General features: G+C 41.8%; 1 protein-coding gene across 6 annotated transcripts in view; it reads right to left on the bottom strand.

Moving 5' to 3' along the window:
* The window catches only part of CDH13 (cadherin 13), a 1178066-nt gene that overhangs the window by 666609 nt on the left and 492752 nt on the right, over nt 1–18705 (bottom strand). For 5 of the 6 annotated variants that reach the window (XM_025369922.1, XM_025369923.1, XM_025369925.1 and 2 more), the window contains one exon: nt 15580–15696. The exons of the other annotated variant lie outside the window; for it this stretch is intronic. In XM_025369922.1, coding sequence (XP_025225707.1) covers nt 15580–15696 — 117 coding nt within the window. The remainder of the gene's footprint in view (nt 1–15579; nt 15697–18705) is intronic. 6 annotated transcript variants of the gene reach the window in all.

The raw sequence follows: 18705 nt of genomic DNA, 5'->3' as shown, positions 1-18705 counted from the left end.
TCTCAGTAGAAATGATCCTATAGAGATTGTGAACATGCTGACATCAATGACGTCGAGCTTATGCTGAGCCTCCTAAAAACCCTGGGACATCCCCAGTCTCAGGGCAGCCCTTCCTAGGACAATGAAGGCTCAGAATACTGGGTGTAGGCAAAAGGGCACCAGAGTGAGGGGGCAGAGATTTATTAAGGACTGTTCCCATCTTTTGATCCCAGAAAAATCATTTTCCGTCTTATCCATAAAGTGAGGTATTTGGACCAGGTCACCTCCAGAGCCCCTCCAGCTTTAATATTCTCTGATCTCACTGAATCAGGAGAGGGAGAAGATATAAATGTTGATAAATATAAATACAACAAAAAAAGTATTCATAGCTGCAAGGTGGATTCCTCTGCAATAGGAAGGGAAATAGGAGATACTTCAGAGACTCTGGTTCATTGGGAACTTCAAATGAGAATGGATGTGAAAATTGTCTGTTTAGCAATTATGCATCAATAGACCAAGATACCTGGTCATTTTTCATGTGGCAGACCTTCCTTTATCTGGGAAAAAATACATTGCTGGGTATTCTTGGTGCCTGAAACCTTGGGTCAGTCCATTCCCAGGAGGGAGAAACAAGGGTAAGAAACAAAAGTCATGAGGTGTTCTTCAATCATTCTATATCATGCCTCAAGTTACATCAGATTGGCTGGGCGCAGTGGCTCACACCTGTAATCCCAGCGCTTTGGGAGGCCCAGGTGGGTGTATCACCTGAGGTCAGGAGTTCGAGGCTAGCGTGGCCAACATAGCAAACCCCTTCTCTACTAAAAGTACAAAAATTAGCCGGGCATGGTGGTGGGTGCCTGTAATTCCAGCTTCCCAGGAGGCTGAGACAGGAAAATTGCTTGAACTTGGGAGACGGAGGTTGCAGTGAGCTGAGATCACGCCGCTGCACTCCAGCCTGGGCAACAAGAGCACGACTCCATCTCAAAAAAAAAAAAAAAAAAAAAAAAAGATACATCAGATTACAAAGTGAACAGACCTATCCATGGGTCCCTTCAGAGGCAGTAGGTCCCGTGTTAGAAGCCCTGAAACTCAATGTTGGCCATAGCAACAGTCTGCCATACCATGTGTTGATGGAAGACATGAACAAGGTTTCTGAGACATTGGCAAGTGGAAAATCAATGAGCACAAGATGGTCATGTGTAGGTATAGGTATGATTAGTGTAGAGCTCCTCAAAATGTAGGCCACAGAGCTGGGCTTGTCAGCAGCAGCAGGAGGCTTGTTGGAATGTTAACTGTTAGATGCCACCCCAGACCTATGGGATCCAAACTTCTGGGGGTACAGCCTGATGCTGTGTCTTCATGAATGTATATGCACTTTCAAAATAGAGAGGCAAAACCCTGGGATGTCTACAGTGGTTATCTCCAGTGGTGGGACTCAGGGATATTTATTTATTTATAGATGGAGTTTTGCTCTTGTTGCCCAGGCTGGAATGCAATGGCACAATCTTGGCTCACCACAAACTCCACCTCCTGGGTTCAAGCAATTCTCCTGCCTCAGCCTCCCGAGTAGTTGAGATTACAGGCATGCGCCACCACGCCTGGCTAATTTTGTATTTTTAGTAGAGACGGGATTTCTCCATGTTGGTTAGGGTGGTCTCGAACTCCCGACCTCAGGTGATCTGCCCGGTCAGCCTCCCAAAGTGTTGGGAATACAGGCATGAGCCACTGTGCCTGGCTGGATATTTTTATATTATTCTTCTTAAATGTGTATTTTTCTCTGAAGTTTCTACAATAAACACATATTACTCTTATAATAAGAAAAAAAAAGTTATTTACAAAAGGAAAAAAACCAGATGTATTCCATGGCATGTTAGGAATGATTTCCAGATGCAAATAACAAAATAAAAGCACCACTTGTGAGATGAATTTCAAGTTGTCAAATAAATGAACTAAAAATTGAGCAACACAGTGCCTGTGAATTGTGTAAACTAATGCATAGCCAACATCAGCATTCAAATAAGAAATTACTAAGAAGAAATGTATTTAAAATGAATTTGAGGCTAGAAGGCCAACAGTGAACACAGCTGTTATACATTTCTGAGCTGGTAGAAAAAAATAAAATAAAAAATTTCAAATCCACAGCAAGGAACAACTAAAATAAAATCCCTAGGCACGGATCAGTCAGGAAGACTCCGGGAAGAGATGTCTGACACACTGATGTTCCCTCAAGCCTGTCACTGGTGCAAAATGAATCCATCTCTCCAAGAACAACCCTCCACCTAACATGTTTGCCCACCTCCATATAACATACAGCATGCAGGTGGATTCATTACCTCTGGGAAGAGTTCTCTTTTATTTCAAAGAGGAGCAGTACAGCAGCCTCAGCACAGAGCAAACTATGGGGAGATGGATAAAACAGATCCTTCAGTTTTACAGTCTACCTACCCACAAAGTAACACCTTCACGGGTGACTTTATTCAGCTTCCTATGGAGGCATAATGTCCCAGCTAAGAGGGAACCTTCTTCTACCTCCTCACTCATCACTGTCCACTCGCTTGCCAGTGTTGCCTGGTATCCCCCACCATGGCCCTTAACTGTGCCCTCTCTCCAGTCCTTCTGCCTCTCCCCTGCCCGGGAGCCCTTCATCACCCACCTGGGTTTCTGTCACAGCCTCCCTCTTTGTCACCCCTGCTCCTGGTTTTCTCAGCCTTCAGGTGTTACCCAGTGCAACAGGACTAATCTTCCTGAAATGCAGATCTGATCATGTGATCCCCCAATGTATAACCCTTAGTCATCTGTAGAGAAAGGTCCAAATTCCCTACAGTAGTTTTTCCGATTTTTCCTCTTCCAGCCTTTGATGATTTCTCCAAATTTCTTTGTGACAATTTCCTCCTTGCATCACAGCCACGTTGAATTATTCTCAGCTCTCTGGACAGAGCATCGTTCCTCTTGCCCCTAGATACTGGATCATGCTCTTCCCACTGCCTGGAGAGCACTTTCTTCCCATGTCAGCTTCACGTTGCCTACTCTTAGGCATCCTTCAGGAGTCCTCTTTGGAATTACTTCTTCTGCCTTCTTGACTTTTCCAAGATCCCACAGCACCCCATCACAGTGCTTGTCTGCCTGTTTACAGGTCTGTCCCCTCTCCTAGGATGGGCATTCTTCTAGGGGGAATCCATAAGCAGTAGCCAGTGCAGTGCTTGACACATAGTAGTTGCTCAGTAAATATTTCTGAATTAATGTGGCTCAATTTTCAGCCTAGGGAGGGTATTTGCCTGCTCAAGAGGCATCAACTGAAGCTCCTTCTTCATCACTTGTTCCAAACCAACTGATGCAACAGAAGACAGCAACATCTTTAATGCAACACTCACCGATGGGAACGTTTAAACCTACAATCAAGCATTCTTCTGTCTCCTCCATTACTGGTTGCAGAAGTGGGCCTAGCGCAGGTACCCAGGAGGTACTGTTCCCAGCCACCCACACTCACATCACGTCTTTCCCCCAGCACCCTATTTGGGAAGCAGAGCTAGCTCCAAGCTGGAAAAGAAAGTAAAAGAGCTTCTTCATTCATTCCTTCCTCTCTTAAAACAAAACAAAACAAAAAACCCTTTATTGGCCTGTTTCCCATCTCCATCCAGTTCTACTTCAGTCCTCTTCAAAACTTGGACAAGTAATTGGACCGTGAAAAGGCCAGTCCATCTCCACTATGCCCTAGGCTCCGCTCCTTCACGGCCCTTATCGACTGAGTCAGCTGCGGCCTCATCACTGAGAAAAACGGGCAGTGATATCTCTTAATTACACCAAAGTTGGCTTTTTCTGCTTTCACTTACATTCCTTGTGGCTCTCTTTGAACAGGGTTGTCAGCGGAGATACCAACAAAAAAATGTGTTGTCTGAAGTGAGCTTTTCTTGCCAGACAAAGAAAGCCATTTTTTGCTTGTCAACATGTGGTCTATTTGTTAAACGAAGACACGACCTCCGGCCTTAACTCAGCGCGCAAACACTCACATCAAATAAATGTTGGCGAGGTTAGCCTCATTTCTCCTCGCTTCACAGAGAATTTTATCACTCCCTTCCTCATTTTCCAGGTGGAATTGTGACAATTGCTGCAGAATCTGCCAGCTTCAGGAGAGTGACTTGGATTTTTCCGTGCCAAGGAGAAGTGTGGTGGAGCTGAAAGGGCAAGCGTGCAAGCTCAGCTTTTACGTTGCACTTGCTGCGTGACCTTGAACAAGTTGCTTAATGCCTGCAACAGGCAGAGTTGTCAAAATGTGACTCTCACTGCTCAACTGGACAGGAGACCAGCTGCAACCCAGGGTGAACAGATGGGTGTGGAAGCCACTTCTCCACAATGGAGGGCTTCACTGAAGCGTAGCTCCCCTGGGACCTATGGGCCCCTTGACCCCTTCCAGTGTCACGATCCCTGAGTCCCAAGGACAGTGCCGTGCTGAAGTCAACCCTACTCCTTCATGGAAGTTCATTGTTAAACATTCAGAGATTTTGTAAGTTGCTAGCCTGAAATTGGCCACTGTGGGAGAATTTATGCCAAAGTAGCTGCAAACACTCCAACTCAAGGCTTCCAGCCTCTCACAGCTAGTTTTCCAGCACACCGCTGCCCAAAGCACCTGACTTTGAACTCTGGAATTTCAGACAACTCCTACGAATCTGGGTACCTGCATTCAGACTGCTGGACATCCCTGGAGTTTGATCATCTGTCCACTAACAAGATTGTCCTGAAGCTGTCCAGCAGAGACGGAACAGCTATGGGAGCAGCGTTTCTCCCTGGCAGACCTCCCTGTGGGATGAGGGGGATGGCGAGCTATGCTTCTCATCCTTGGCTCACCCTGGCTTGTATGTTTCTCCTTCCTCCAGTGAAGTCTATTTCTTTTTTTAAAAAAATTTCTATAGGTTGTTGGGGTACAGGTGGTGTTTGGTTACATGAGTAAGTTCTTTAATGGTGATCTGTGAGATTTTGGTGCATCCGTCACCCAAGCAGTATACACTGCACCCTGTTTGCAGTCTTTTATCCCTCTCCCCTCTCCCAACCTTTCCTCCCAGTCCCCAAAATCCAGTGTATCATTCCTATGCTTTTGCATCCTCATAGCTTAGCTCCCACATGTCAGTGGGGACATAAGATGTTTGGTTTTCCATTCCTGAGTTACTTCACTTAGAATAAGAGTCTCCAATCTCATCCAGGTTGCTGCAAATGTCATTCATTCCTTTTTACGGCTGAGTAGTATTCCATCACACACACACACACACACACCCACACACACACACATATATATGTGTGTGTGTGTATATATATATCACAGCTTCTTTATCCACTTGTGGATCGATGGGCATTTGGGTTGGTTACATGATTTTGCAATCGTAAATTGTGCTGCTATAAACATGCATGTGCAAGTATCTTTTTCTTTTCTTTTCCTCTGGGTAGATATCCAGTAGTGGGATTGCTGGATCAAATGGCAGTTCCAGTTTTAGTTCTTTCAGGAATCTCCACACTGTTTTCCACAGTGGCTTAACTCATGCCATGTGCTATTTTGAAATCCATCCAGATCCCTGGTGCAATTGTAGGTGGTGACACAGAAAGGCAATTCAATTTGTACCACAAATAGACTGTTTTGCAAGATGCTTCTGAGCCTTGGTCACGCTCAGTTCAGAGCCTCCACTGTACAATGGGGACATAATATTGATTTCTGAGGGTACATATGAGAGTCAAATGACCATTTGTGTGAGTGTGCTATGCAAACAGCAAAGACCCATGGAGACTTTAAACATTCACACACTCTGTGGTGGACAGATCACTGATGTGGCATTGAAGAGTTTTGGATATGGGTCTCAGCATTGCCATTCTTTAAGAGGGTTACCCTGGGCAAGCTACTTAATCTCTCTTAATTTTGACTTTCTCATCTCAGAAATGAGTTGCCTACTTTATAGGGCTGTTGTAAAAACTAAGCAGAACAGTAGGGATAGCCATGTTTGGCTTAGATCCAGACATTCATTAGGCATTGAAGATTCTAGTCCAATTTGAAAATTCTTCAACAACCCTAAGTCTGGATGCCAATTCAAGCTGAAATGCCAGGTCCTTGAATGTTCACAAATAATTAAATATAAATTCAGTCTAAGGCCAAATGTTCATAACAACAATAAAGTTCTAGGAACCTTTAAAATGGAGAACCGAAAGGGTGATAAACTCAGGGTTAAAAATATTGCTTCCTCCTTGGGCTCAGATGCCTTTATTTGCGGGACATAGATCATGGAGGAAAGTTTTGCATATATATGTATTTGGCAAACAGCCAAAACCACCCGATTGTGTTTTATCATTAATTAAAATTTGCAGGAGGGCAACACTTCCAAATGGTGAACATAGCTTTTATTAGACTTAGCAAAAATAAGTTAGAAGTGACTGTGTTCAGTTGTGAATGAAGATAAAAGTTTTGAGTGTTTTAATTTAATTGGAATTAAAACACCATCATATACATAGGCAAATTCAGAAATACAGTCACGCAACTCTCTCTCTCTCTCTTCCCCCACCCCATTGCCACATAAAATCCATCAACATCAAATCTATCAAAATCTACTGGCTGGGCGCAGTGTCTCACACCTGTAATCCCAGCACTTTGGGAGACCGAGGCAGGTGGATCACCTGAGGTCAGGAGTTCGAGAGCAGCCTGGCCAACATGGTGAAATCCCGTCTCTACTAAAAATACAAAACTTAACTGGGTGTGGTGTTGGGCACCTGTAATCCCAGCTACTCAGGAAGCTGAGGCAGAATTGCTTGAACCCGGGAGGTGGAGGTTGCAGTGAGTTGAAATCACACCACTGCACTCCAGCCTGGGCAACAAGAGCAAAACTCCATCTCAAAAAAAAAAAAAAAAAAAAAATCTACTAAGAATGCTTATATGACCTGACATAATAGTTGACTGCCAAGCAATTTATCTGGTGGCCTCATTACCATTTTAGAAAATTAAAATTTACTGGAAATATCCAGACTGATCATATAATGGTCTATTAATTCCATTCTAACAACAAACCAGGCTATGATCACTTTAATTAATCAGTAAGCAGTGAATGAGTGAATGTCTATGTAATCAGCCATATATATGGCTAGAATTCAACTCAAAGAATATTTGAGTTGCTACTGTGTGTTAGACCCTGTCCTGGGCCACTACATTTGACGAATTACAGTTAGTGGGAAGGTAGGGAAGGACACTGTTTCTCAAAATGTGTTAAGTGCCATCAAAGAGGTATAAACAATGTATAAAAGAGATCAAGTAAAATTCCACGGGCCAGGCTCAGTGGGTCACACCTGTAATCCCAGCACTTTGGGAGGCCGAGGCAGGTGGATCACTCGAGGCCAGGAGTTTGAGACCAGCCTGACCAATACGGTGAACCCTCATCTCTACCAAAAGTACAAAAGTTAGCCAGGCATGGTGGTGCATACCCGTAATCCTAGCTATTTGGGAGGCTGAGGCATGAGAATCTCTTGAACCCAGGAGGCAGAGGTAGCAGTGAGCAGAGATCGTGCCACTGCATTCCAGTCTGGGTGATAGAGAAAGACTCTATCTCAAAAAAATAATCCCACAGAGCAGACTGTATCAGAAATGGGCCGTATTTGGATTAGCACCATCTGATAAAAATACAATATGAGCCATATAAATAATTTTTTTCTGGCAGCCACGTTAAAAAAAAGTGAAAAGAAATACAAGGGATTTATTTCTAAATGAAATCAATACAAAGATTATTAAGGAGACATTTTCCATTGCTTTTGTGTTTGTATGATAAGTTTTTGAAATACATCTCAGTGTGGACGTGCCTTTTCAGTAAAAAATATTTTATCTGTAAATAGATTAAAATGCATCACGAAAAAAATAGATTCACCTGCCAAATTGTCCCAATAATGGAATGAAGTGTTACTTTTTAAGCTTAAATTAAAATTAGTTAAAATTTTAAAACTGCATTGGCCATATGTGGTTAGTGGGTACCATACTGGACTGTGTAGAGGTAGAACCTCCTGCAATGATGTCAATGTTCCACTGGACGGTACCGCCTTAGAGTGTGAATGTGGGCTGCTCCTAAGGAATAAGGATAAAGAGGGTGTATCCCAGGAAGAAGTGACAGTTCAGGAAAAGGCTTACGTGTAGCTGTGGCTGCTGAATGTAGAAATAAACTGTGATGTTCATCTCAAGAAGAATTATTGAGCACTGAGCCTTTGGACATCTTAGATACTCTGTATTCCAGTTTTTCTCCTACACTCTAGCCCATGGTAAGTTTTAGTTATTGAATAAAACTGCTAGTTGCCTTAAAAGGGGGAAATTAAGTCCAGGTGCAATGGTTCATGCCTGTAATCCCAGCCACTTTGGGAGACCAAGGCAGGTGGATCACAAGTTCAAGAGACTGAGACGAGCCTGGCCAACATGGTGAAACCCCGTTTCTATTAAAAAAATACAAAAATTAGCTGGGAGTGGTGGCGCACGCCTGTAGTACCAGCTACTAGGGAGGCTGAGGCAGGAGAATCACTTGAAACCGGGAAGCGGAGGTTGCAATGAGCAGAGATCTCACCACTGCACCCCAGCCTGGTAACAGAGAGAGACTCCGTCTCAAAACAACAACAACAACAACAACAACAACAACAACAACAACAAAAAAGTGGGGAGTGGAAATTAAGCACATGTAAATTTCTGAGAAGAGTGTAGATGTGGATAAAGGGTACAAAGAGAAGTTAGACATGGATAAAGGGTATAAAGCAATGGATTTTAAAAGAGGTAGAGGGCTGACAGCAATTACTGGGTTACCCTGGACAACCCAGTGAGTGCCTGATCATAAACTAAATCAGGCAATAGCAAGTAACCCTGAGTCTGCATTTCAGGAGGAGGGTGATGGAGAGGTGCTGGGGCTTCAGTACCAGCTTTCTGGTCCAGCCTCTAAGGATATAGCTTTGGCCTTCGTGGGTCTTCAAAGTGAGGCAAATGACAATTAAATAGAATAAAACAAACTAAATTTCAAGACTATCAGACTCCTTGGCACCTATTTGCATGGGTGGGCATAAATCTCAGGTCCAGAGTATCTGGATGCAGGGAGACCTCTAAGAATCTGATGCCCAGAACACTGAGGAATGTGGCAGAGCTGATGTAAATTACCCTCAGGTCTGACTTATGTTCATGACACAATCAAAGCAGAGTCCTGGTTGAGTGGTTTTCATGATTTAGTCTAATGATCAATGTTGGTTCCCTTTACAAAGAGCACTTGGTCCAGTTACATATTTCTTCTATCCTGGGTTAAAGATGGCCTTCCAAATGCCCATTCTACCAATTTATAGGGTCTTTAAAAAAGGATTTTCTGTAAAAAAGTACTTTCATTGGTTTTGATGAAAAGGGTTTGTGATGAAAGCAGGATCCCTAATAAGCATTTCATAAATGACTTGTCTTTCAAACTCAATATAAAACAGAATAAAATACGTCTCCCAAAGACCTCCTTGCTGGCTTACAGATATAAAGTCCCTGCTCTCAATCAATTGGGGCCAAGAACTCAAAAATCTTTAAAGATGCAATCAATTATTTATCAGCAAAAGTTGGTAAAACTGAGAAATTATTTATGGCCGAAATTTTGAAAGAGTCATACTTTGAAGGGGGAGAAGGGAAAAAGCCACTTTGGGATCTGCATGTTCCTCTCCAGAGCACACACTCTCAGCTCCTCCCTGCTGTCTAGAGTTCAAAAATGGAAAGAAAATCACAGGTATGAGGAAGTGTTCATGACTGGGTGTTTTACCCTGTCTTCCAAAACTGTGAGAGATATTCTAGGGCAGAATGTACCGTGGAAAAGAGCCAGAAATTAGGAGGCAAACTGATTTTCCCAGGGCTGGCAGTGATCTATCAGGTTGTCTCCTGTGTGTGTTTGGGGAGGGTCATACACTGCCTCATACTCCCCACCTGCTATTTAAATGAGTAGCAGTGATTTGGAATCTCAGGGTTGTAATATGATTCCCTCGTATAATGGAAAAGCAGCTCCCAAATTCTAGTAGTTTAGCTACTTACCAACTAATTAATTACTTGGAAGATAGATAAATTATGTATCAGTCAAGGCTTTTTCTCATCCCTGGAGCTGCCTGCGTAACCCTGCTGTGGGTATTCAGTTCTATACAGCAGGATATCCAACTGTGAAAAACCCTCCACCAAGGGCTAACTCGCCACAGCACCTTGCTTTTAATGTCTTCATTCTTCAGGATATGAGTCTCCTTTCTTTAAAGGAATTCAGGTTGTAATAAAATATGACAAAAAAAAAAAAAAAACCCAAGAACCAGTTACTTACTTGTCTCCATTCACCCTCTTGAAATGCAAGACAAATGATTTAAAAAGCGTTTTTATGCCAGCATGCCAACTCCTGTATCTTTTATGATAATTTTATACTTAGTTAAACTTAATTTTTCCTAACATTTTATTACGAAATTTCCAAATGCAGAGAAAACTTGAAAGAATTGTACAGCAAGGACCCATATGTTCACCAACTTATACTCTATCACTAACATTTTAATATACTTCCTTTATAATGTATCAGATATCGATCCATTGATCCAACCTTCTGTCTGTCTTATTTTTGAGTGCATTTCCAAGAATTGCACTTAATTTTAATGCCGTTTTGAAAGGAGTTGTTGTCAGTGAAGATATTTCATTCCATGGAAGAGCATTCTCAGAATGGGCTTAGTATTTTCTGAGTGTAGTGGTTAAGAGCACAGACTTTGAAATCTCAAAAAGCAGAAACAGAACTTGGCTGTGCTGTAAACTAGCTGTGTGGCTTTGGTCAGGTTACGTCACCCTTGAGTCTCATTACCTTCATTGGCATGCTAGAAAATGATCCTCATGTGGTTGTTATCATAAGAATTCAACATAATAGATGAAAAGTGCTTAGCACAGTGATGGACAAATAATGACTATGTGCTGATATTGTCACCTCTTTCGTAATCCCACAAGATCAATGATTCTGTCTGTTTTCTCCTCCATTAAATTCCCAGCCCCTAGCAGTTCCTTATAAATAACAGATCCTGAATATATGCTTGTTGATATGAATTAGGTTGAATTTCAGAGATTTTCCCTCCTGGGATGCAGGAACTACTTATTAATGGAGAGAGAGAGGCAAGTACAGGGGGTTTCAAAAGCCCAGGACGTGAGAAAGCTAGTGCAGGAAATGAGGTAAAAGCACAGGATGAAATGAAGTATGCAAAAAAAATAGATATATTAGTTTTGGTAAGGAAGCCGAAGCGATCAGTGCCCTGTCCACATCCCCTATGTGTCACCTTTTCAGTGCAGACCAGCAGACTGGAGACTGCTGTACGGTATCCTTTTTGTCTAAGGTTCTCCTCCAAACCTCAGCAGGCTGTCGAGTTACTGCACAGAGTGCAGGGCAGATCTGATATGCTAGAGAATTTACACCCTTGGAAGCAGTCCTCAACCAATTACTGCTGGGAGTAGAAATACCCCAGTTTGTGTGAAAGTATCCCAGTGCCATCCCCTGGGGGTGCTTTAATGCTGACAGTGTATTCCACACCATGTTTTAAAGTTAGCCCATGAAGATTACAAACCAGTCACCCACAGGGGTAGCTGGCTTCATAAACAAGCTTCTCTCCCAGCTGCCTTCCCTTTTCTGTGTCTCTCCCTTTTTTTATTATGAACATTTCCCCCACCTCTTAAATGAACTGCCTTCATTTGAATTCTTGTCTCAGGGTCCACTTCTAGGGGAAGCCAAAGTAAGACAAATGTCTTTATGCTTTTAAAGCTGCAGAACCTCTTCTTCAAATGGCATTCTATACCGAAGACTAATAAGTAATATTTACACAATTAGAGGTGTCCTGACTTAGAGATTTTTTGGGAGTGTGGTGGTGTCTGGAGGCCAGAGCTGGGCCTCTGTGGTCTTCTTTCCCTTCTCGCCGCCTCCCTAGCACTCACTGAAGACACCTACGTCCTCTTCCACAGCTCTGCAGAGCACAGCTTGTCAGCTGTGGTGGAGATGATGAGGATAAGACAGCAGATATAAAGAGTAATATAAATAAATAGAAACAAGCAGGAACAAAAAGGAAAATATGTACCTTCAAAGGCATAAAAAGCATGGACAAATAAATAGTTTTTGCAAAGCAGTGCAGTAATTCTACAAAAAACATCTAGAGGTTTCGAAGGCTCTTGCACATTGTCTAGTTAGTAGCCTACCACACTTAGAAAAGCAGTTGCTTTGTAGAGAATCTAAGTCGAGATCAAGTATGGGCAACACATAATGGGCTAAGAAGAGGTGAGTCCTCAGTTTGGAAACCAAATTGCCTTTTGAAGCCGTAATAATAATAAAAAAAAAAAAATTGCAGAAGAATGTTCCCAATTAGCTACATGCTTATGAACCCATTGAATAGCTCAAGAAAAGAGGCTTGTGAGAAAACCCTCCCAAATATACCCAGGAGGAAATTGTGTGTAATTGAAGGAAACTATAGGATGGCTACATAATGTATTGTCTAAATCTGGACATGACAGATTTGGATAACCAGTGTAAACTTGGATTTTCCAGGCAACTGAAATGTGATTGTCCTTACTATAATTAATGGAATTGCAACTGAAGGTATTGTGTACTAGTGGTGGACAGGGGACAAAACCATATTTCAGGTCAGCCCTCTGTAAACTTGAGTGTGCATCAGAATCACCTAGAAGCTGTGTAAAAACACGGATTCCTGGCTTTAACCCCAGAGTTTCTGGCTCAGTGGTTTTGGGGTAGGACATGAAGATATGCATTTCTAGCAAGTTTCCAGGGGATACTTATGTAGCTGGTCTACAATCACTTTTGGAGGATTGCTTAAGACCAGCAGTCCTGCACCCTGGCTGCATATCTGAATCACCTGGGATATTTAACACATCCTCAAATGGTTCTCACCCCCACCCCAGTGGAATCAATCTCTGAGGGTGGAGCCCTGACATATGCATTTTAAGTGTCTCTGCTGATTGTGATGCATGCTGAGAGTTGAGAAGCCCAGGATTATCTGAAAGAAAACTGAAACACTGGAATGCAACGTGAGTCTCAGAAACTGTTTGGGAAGAGCTTTGAAGGAGTGGGGACTCGGGTCCCTTGGCACCTGGCATCTTGGGCTCCTGGGAAACCTGTCTAGAAAAGGATCATCACAGTGGCTAGGGCTGCCCAAGGGAACAGGGCTATCCCTTTGGAGCAGCTCTGCTTCCCTTTATATCATATCCCAGACTCTTGAAAAGATTTTTGCTTAGAGAAAGGCATCTTTGGCACAGTGGGAGTTTAAAATGATAAATATAGTGGTTACCAGGATACTGGATTATCACTTCTTTCAATGTGCAATAAAGATCGATTTTTTTGTTTGTTTGTTTGACACAGAGTCTCACTCTGCCGCCCAGGCTGGAGTATAGTGGTATGATCCCGGCTCACTGCAACCTCCACCTCTTGGGTTCAAGTGGTTCTCTTGTCTCAGCTTCCCAAGTAGCTGGGATTACAAGCGTGCCACTACGCTGGCTAATTTTTGTATTTGTAGTTGAGACGGGGTTTCACCATGTTGGCCAGCATGGTCTTGAACTCTTGACCTTGGTTGATTCTCCTGCCTCAGCCTCCCAACATGCTGGGATTACGGGCGTGAACCATCGCACCTGTCCAATACTAATTTTTAATAGTCCAAGTCACCTTTGTCCAGATCACCACCAAACTCCCCTCTTAGTGGGTCTCTTTGCTTTCACTCCTCTCTACCGCTCTGCTACCACTAATCATTCTCTACAAGGCAGCCAGGAGGATCTTTCAAAACATGCAGTCTCCTGGAGGAATCTTCCAGTGGTCCCCTGCTGCATGCACGATGAAACCCCAACTCCTCATCCAAGGGCAGGCTGGCCTCTCTGACTTCACTCTCACCACTGCCGTCCTTGTTCACTCTCTTGCAGCCACCCAGGCATGTTGCAACTCTACTACATGCTATTCTGTCCCACTTTCAGGCCTTTGCATGTAAACTTACCTCTGCCAAAGATGCTGTTCACCCAGATATTCCTATGACTGTTCCTTTCTCATCCTTCCAGTTTCCCCTCAAACATCAATACCTTCAAAAAGCCATCACAGTCATCTGTGTAAAGATTCCCTCCTCTCTCTACTCCTTCATCCTGCCATTTGCTCTTTTTTTCTCATCTTCCTGTTCTGATTTTCACAGCATTTGTCATACTCTGCAATGTTCTTCTTTCTGTCTTCCCACTAGCATGTTAGCTCTATTATCTGCTTCTTCACACCCAGCCCCAAGTTTAGAGTCCAGCATACAACATGTACGGTGTACTTAATAAACTAGCAGTTCAAAAGCAAATGCCATTAAGATCATTCATTTAACTAACCACCATTTTTCAAATTCCAGATTCACCAATGTCTGATACAGTAAGTTCCTCTTCAAATGTTTAATTTCTGATTCCCTTCCTCTTTGTTCTCAAGATCAACTTCCTTGTCCCTTCTCCTAAGTTACCTGCTCTGTAAACAACTTCTCTTGATACTCCCAATCTGTAACTCATATCTCTTCCTCATTTGGAAAGACTCCTCTTTACTCCTGGCTACCCATTCTGTAAACTGCCACTCCTGCCGAAACAGCTCTTCCCACTGAAACTACCCTTCCCGCCTTTGCTGTGCCCTGACATGCCCAAACATGCCTTGTACCACAACGGACAGCCTCTCCCTTCCTGCTTAATTAGCCATATTCAAATTTAAACAGTAACCAATCAGGTCAGTTTAGATTGTGCGGCCCAACTCCAGCCAATGGGGACAGGACACAGAAGCAGGGACTAACCATGTTAGGGATAAACCCCCCTTCCCTCTTTTGTTCAGTGTGCTCTCTCAGTGACCAGAAGTGTGAGGAGCACCCCACTGTAGAAGTAAATTGCCTTGCTGAGAAAACTCTTTGCCTGAGTGCTGGTTCTTCTTTGCGACACCGAGCACTTGTTTCTAACAACCAAAAAGTACAAACTGCTCAAAATTTGATTCTCCATGTTGATTCTCTTAAAGAGGGGAGAATGTATTGATGAGGCAGTATCAGTATTTTGGCACATTTAACGGTGACTATTTCTTCCTGGAAAAGCTACTGTTCTGATTCATGGGACAGTGTTTTCCACATCTGGTTCTGGATCTGGTTAGGATGATTTTACTCCCTTGATCAGGTTTAGTTTTTGGAAAACTAACCCAGTGATATGCTTGGACCTAGATATTTGAAAAGGAGGATCTCAATGAAGGCCACATATCAACATACCGCCATCCTAGGGGGCCCTATCTGGTGATCACCTGAATATAATCTATAAAAACAATGAGCCTTATTTCTCAACCAATGACATCTTCCTACGTAATTTCAACATCATCTACCATGTTGATCTCCATAATATTCAAAACTGTTATTGGTTCTTTCAAATTTCCTCTTTTGTGTATGAATGATCTTCCAACATTCTTTTTATGACAAAACCATTTGGTCTCTTATCATAGAGGGATGAAGACTAATTCCAGCTTGTCACCAAGACAGTCATACTCAGTCTGCTTCCTGTGCGCTCATTTTTTCATAAAAAACACATTTTTGTAATTTGTTTTTTGCCTGACTTACCTTGCCAACATCTCTTGGGAAAGGCTGTCTCTGATTCTCTGGAATTAAAATGGGAGATACCACAATGGACCTCTTTTGTCTTGGGACAGGAGAAGTTCTTGCAAATTTAAATATATCCTAAAAGGGAAAACAAAAGGATTGATTAAAATCTCCCATTGAAATGATATATCAGTCTGCTCTGAGATAGAGTTCCTTTGAGGGAAAGCATACAGCTGTTTGGAAAGTGTTCATTGTATTCCATCAAACCCTATTAGCATTACCCAAGTACAATATTAGAATAATACTAAAGCTGACATTGTTATTCACTATAACTATCATGAAGCTATTTGAACCCCCAACTTCCAAATCATTCTATTCACAATGACAGTCTTGATTTATGCATCCCTCACTGTTTGCATATTACTGTTCTTAATCTGCCAAGCTACTGGATTACTTGCCTGGTCAGGAATCTGGAGGACTTGCTTAGATATAAAATTTTATTTGATTTATATAGCCCATAAAGAATTGGTTTTATAACAAATCCTAAGTGAAAAGAACAAAGTTAGATGCATCATACTGCCTGACTTCAAATTATACTACAAGGCTATAGTAACCAAAACAGGATGGTACTGGTATAAACCTAGATTAATGGAACAGAACAGAGAATCCAGAAATAAAGCCACATACCTACAACCAACTGATCTTCAACAAAGTCAGCAAAAATATATGATAGGGAAATGACACTCCATTCAATAAATGGTGTTGGGCTAAACACCCATATGGAAAATTGGATAATCATATTCCTAAGAGTGAAATTGGACCCATAGCTTTCACCATATACAAAAATTAACACAAGATGAATTAAAGACTTCAACATAAGATCTGAAACTATAAAAATCCTAGAAGAAACCATAGGAAAAACTCTTCTAGACATTGGCCTTGACAAAAAATTTATGGCCTAGTCCTCAAAAGCAAACATTACCAAAAAAAAAAAAAAAAAAAAAAAAAAAGGACAATTCGAACTTAATTAAACTAAAAAGCTTCTGTGCAGCAAAAGAAGCAATCAACAGAGTAAGCAGATGACCTAGAGAATGGGAAAAATATTTGTAAAGTATGCATCCAACAAAGGACTATTATCCAGAATTTACAAGGAATTCAAACAGCAAAAATGACCCCATTTAAAAGTGGGCAGGCCAGGCGCAGTGGCTCACACCTGTAATCCCAGCACTTTGGGAGGTCAGGGCAGGCCGATCTCCTGAGGCGAGGAGTTTGAGACCAGCCTGGCCAACATGATGAAACTCGGTCTCAACTAAAAATACAAAAATTAGCCAGGCATGGTGGCAGGCACTTGCAATCCCAGCTACTTGGGTGGCTGAGGCAGGAGAATTGCTTGAACCCAGGATGCGGACACTGCAGTGAGCCAAGATTATACCACTATACTCCAGCCTGGGCAACAGAACGAGACTCCAACTCAAAACAAACAAAAAAAAGTAGGGCAAACAACATTAACAGACATTCTTCAAAAGGACACATGCGAGGGGCCAATAGACATATGAAAAATGCTCAACATCACTAATCTTCAGAGAAATGCAAATTAAAACCACAATGCGATATCATCTTACACCAGTCAGAATGGCTATGATTAAAAAGTCTTAAACAACAAATACTGGTGAGGCTGCAGAGAAAAGAGAATGCTTATATACTGTTGGTGGGAGTGTAAATTAGTACAAACTCTGAAAAACAGTATGATGATTTCTCAAGAACTGAAAATAGAACTATCATTCAACCCAGCAATCCCACTACGGGGTATATACACAAAGGAAAAGGAATTATATCAAAACAATACCTGCACATGTGTGTTCATCATAGCACTATTCACAATAGCAAGGACATGGATTGAACCTAAGTGTCCATCAACAGAAGACTGGATAAAAAAAATGTGGGGCCAGGCACAGTGGCTCACGCCTGTAATCCCAGCCCTTTGGGAGGCTGAGGTGGGCTGATAACCTGAGGTTGGGAGTTCGAGACCAGCCTGACCAACATGAAGAAACTCTATCTCTACTAAAAATACAAAATTAGCCAGGCGTGGTGGCACATGCTGGTAATCCCTGCAATCCCAGCTACTCAGGAGGCTGAGGCAGGAGAATCGCTTGAACCCAGGAGTCAGAGGTTGCAGTGAGCCGAGATCATGCCATTGCACTCCAGCCTGGGCAATAAGAGAGAAACTCAGTCTCAAAAAAAGAAAATGTGGGATATATATATATGTGTGTCTATACGTATGTGTGTATATATATTCTTAAATAAATATATATAACATATATCCCACTTTTATAGATATATAATATATATCCCACATTTATATAAATATAAATATATATATTTATATAAATAAATATAGATATAAATGTGGGATAAATATTTATATATTATATATTTGTATATAATATATATAAATGTGCATATAGGTATATATGTGTATATATTATGTATACATAAATATATACACACAAATAGATACATTTATATATAAATGTGGGATATATATATTATATATATTTATATAAGGATACATACACACATATACACATACACATACACACATATACACACACACACAAGCCATAGAATACTACTCAAACATAAAAAAAAGAATAAAATCATGTCTTTTGCAGCAACATGGATGAAGGAGGAAGACATTATCCAAAGTGAAGTAACTCAAACAGAAAAATGCCGCACATTCTCACTTTTGAGTGGGAGCTCAGCAATGGGTACTTGTGAACACGCAGAGTGGAATAAGAGACACTGGGGTCTTCAGAAGGTGGGAGGGTGGGAGGAGGGCGAGAGCTGAAAACATCACCTGTTGGGTACAATGTTCGCTCTTTGGGTGATGCGTTCATTAAAAGGCCACCCTTCCCCACTACACAATGTGTGCATGGAAGAAACCTGCACTCGTACCCCTTGAATATTTTTTTAGATACTCTCCCAATAATAGGGAATTTTGCTCTAGGGTAATGGATAGGCATTTTCAAAATGTTTATACTTTGTAAGAGTCTTCAAAAACATTTACAAAATGAAAAATAAAAAGCAACTCTCTTCATGGGTCACTGCAAGGTCCTTACATTCACAAATGAATAGGGATAAAGGGAC

The sequence above is a fragment of the Theropithecus gelada genome, chromosome 20 (genome assembly GCF_003255815.1).
Source record: "Theropithecus gelada isolate Dixy chromosome 20, Tgel_1.0, whole genome shotgun sequence".
Lineage (NCBI taxonomy): Eukaryota > Metazoa > Chordata > Mammalia > Primates > Cercopithecidae > Theropithecus > Theropithecus gelada.
The sequence above is the reverse complement of the archived record's forward strand: the minus strand, read 5'-3'. Positions and strand labels throughout refer to the sequence as shown.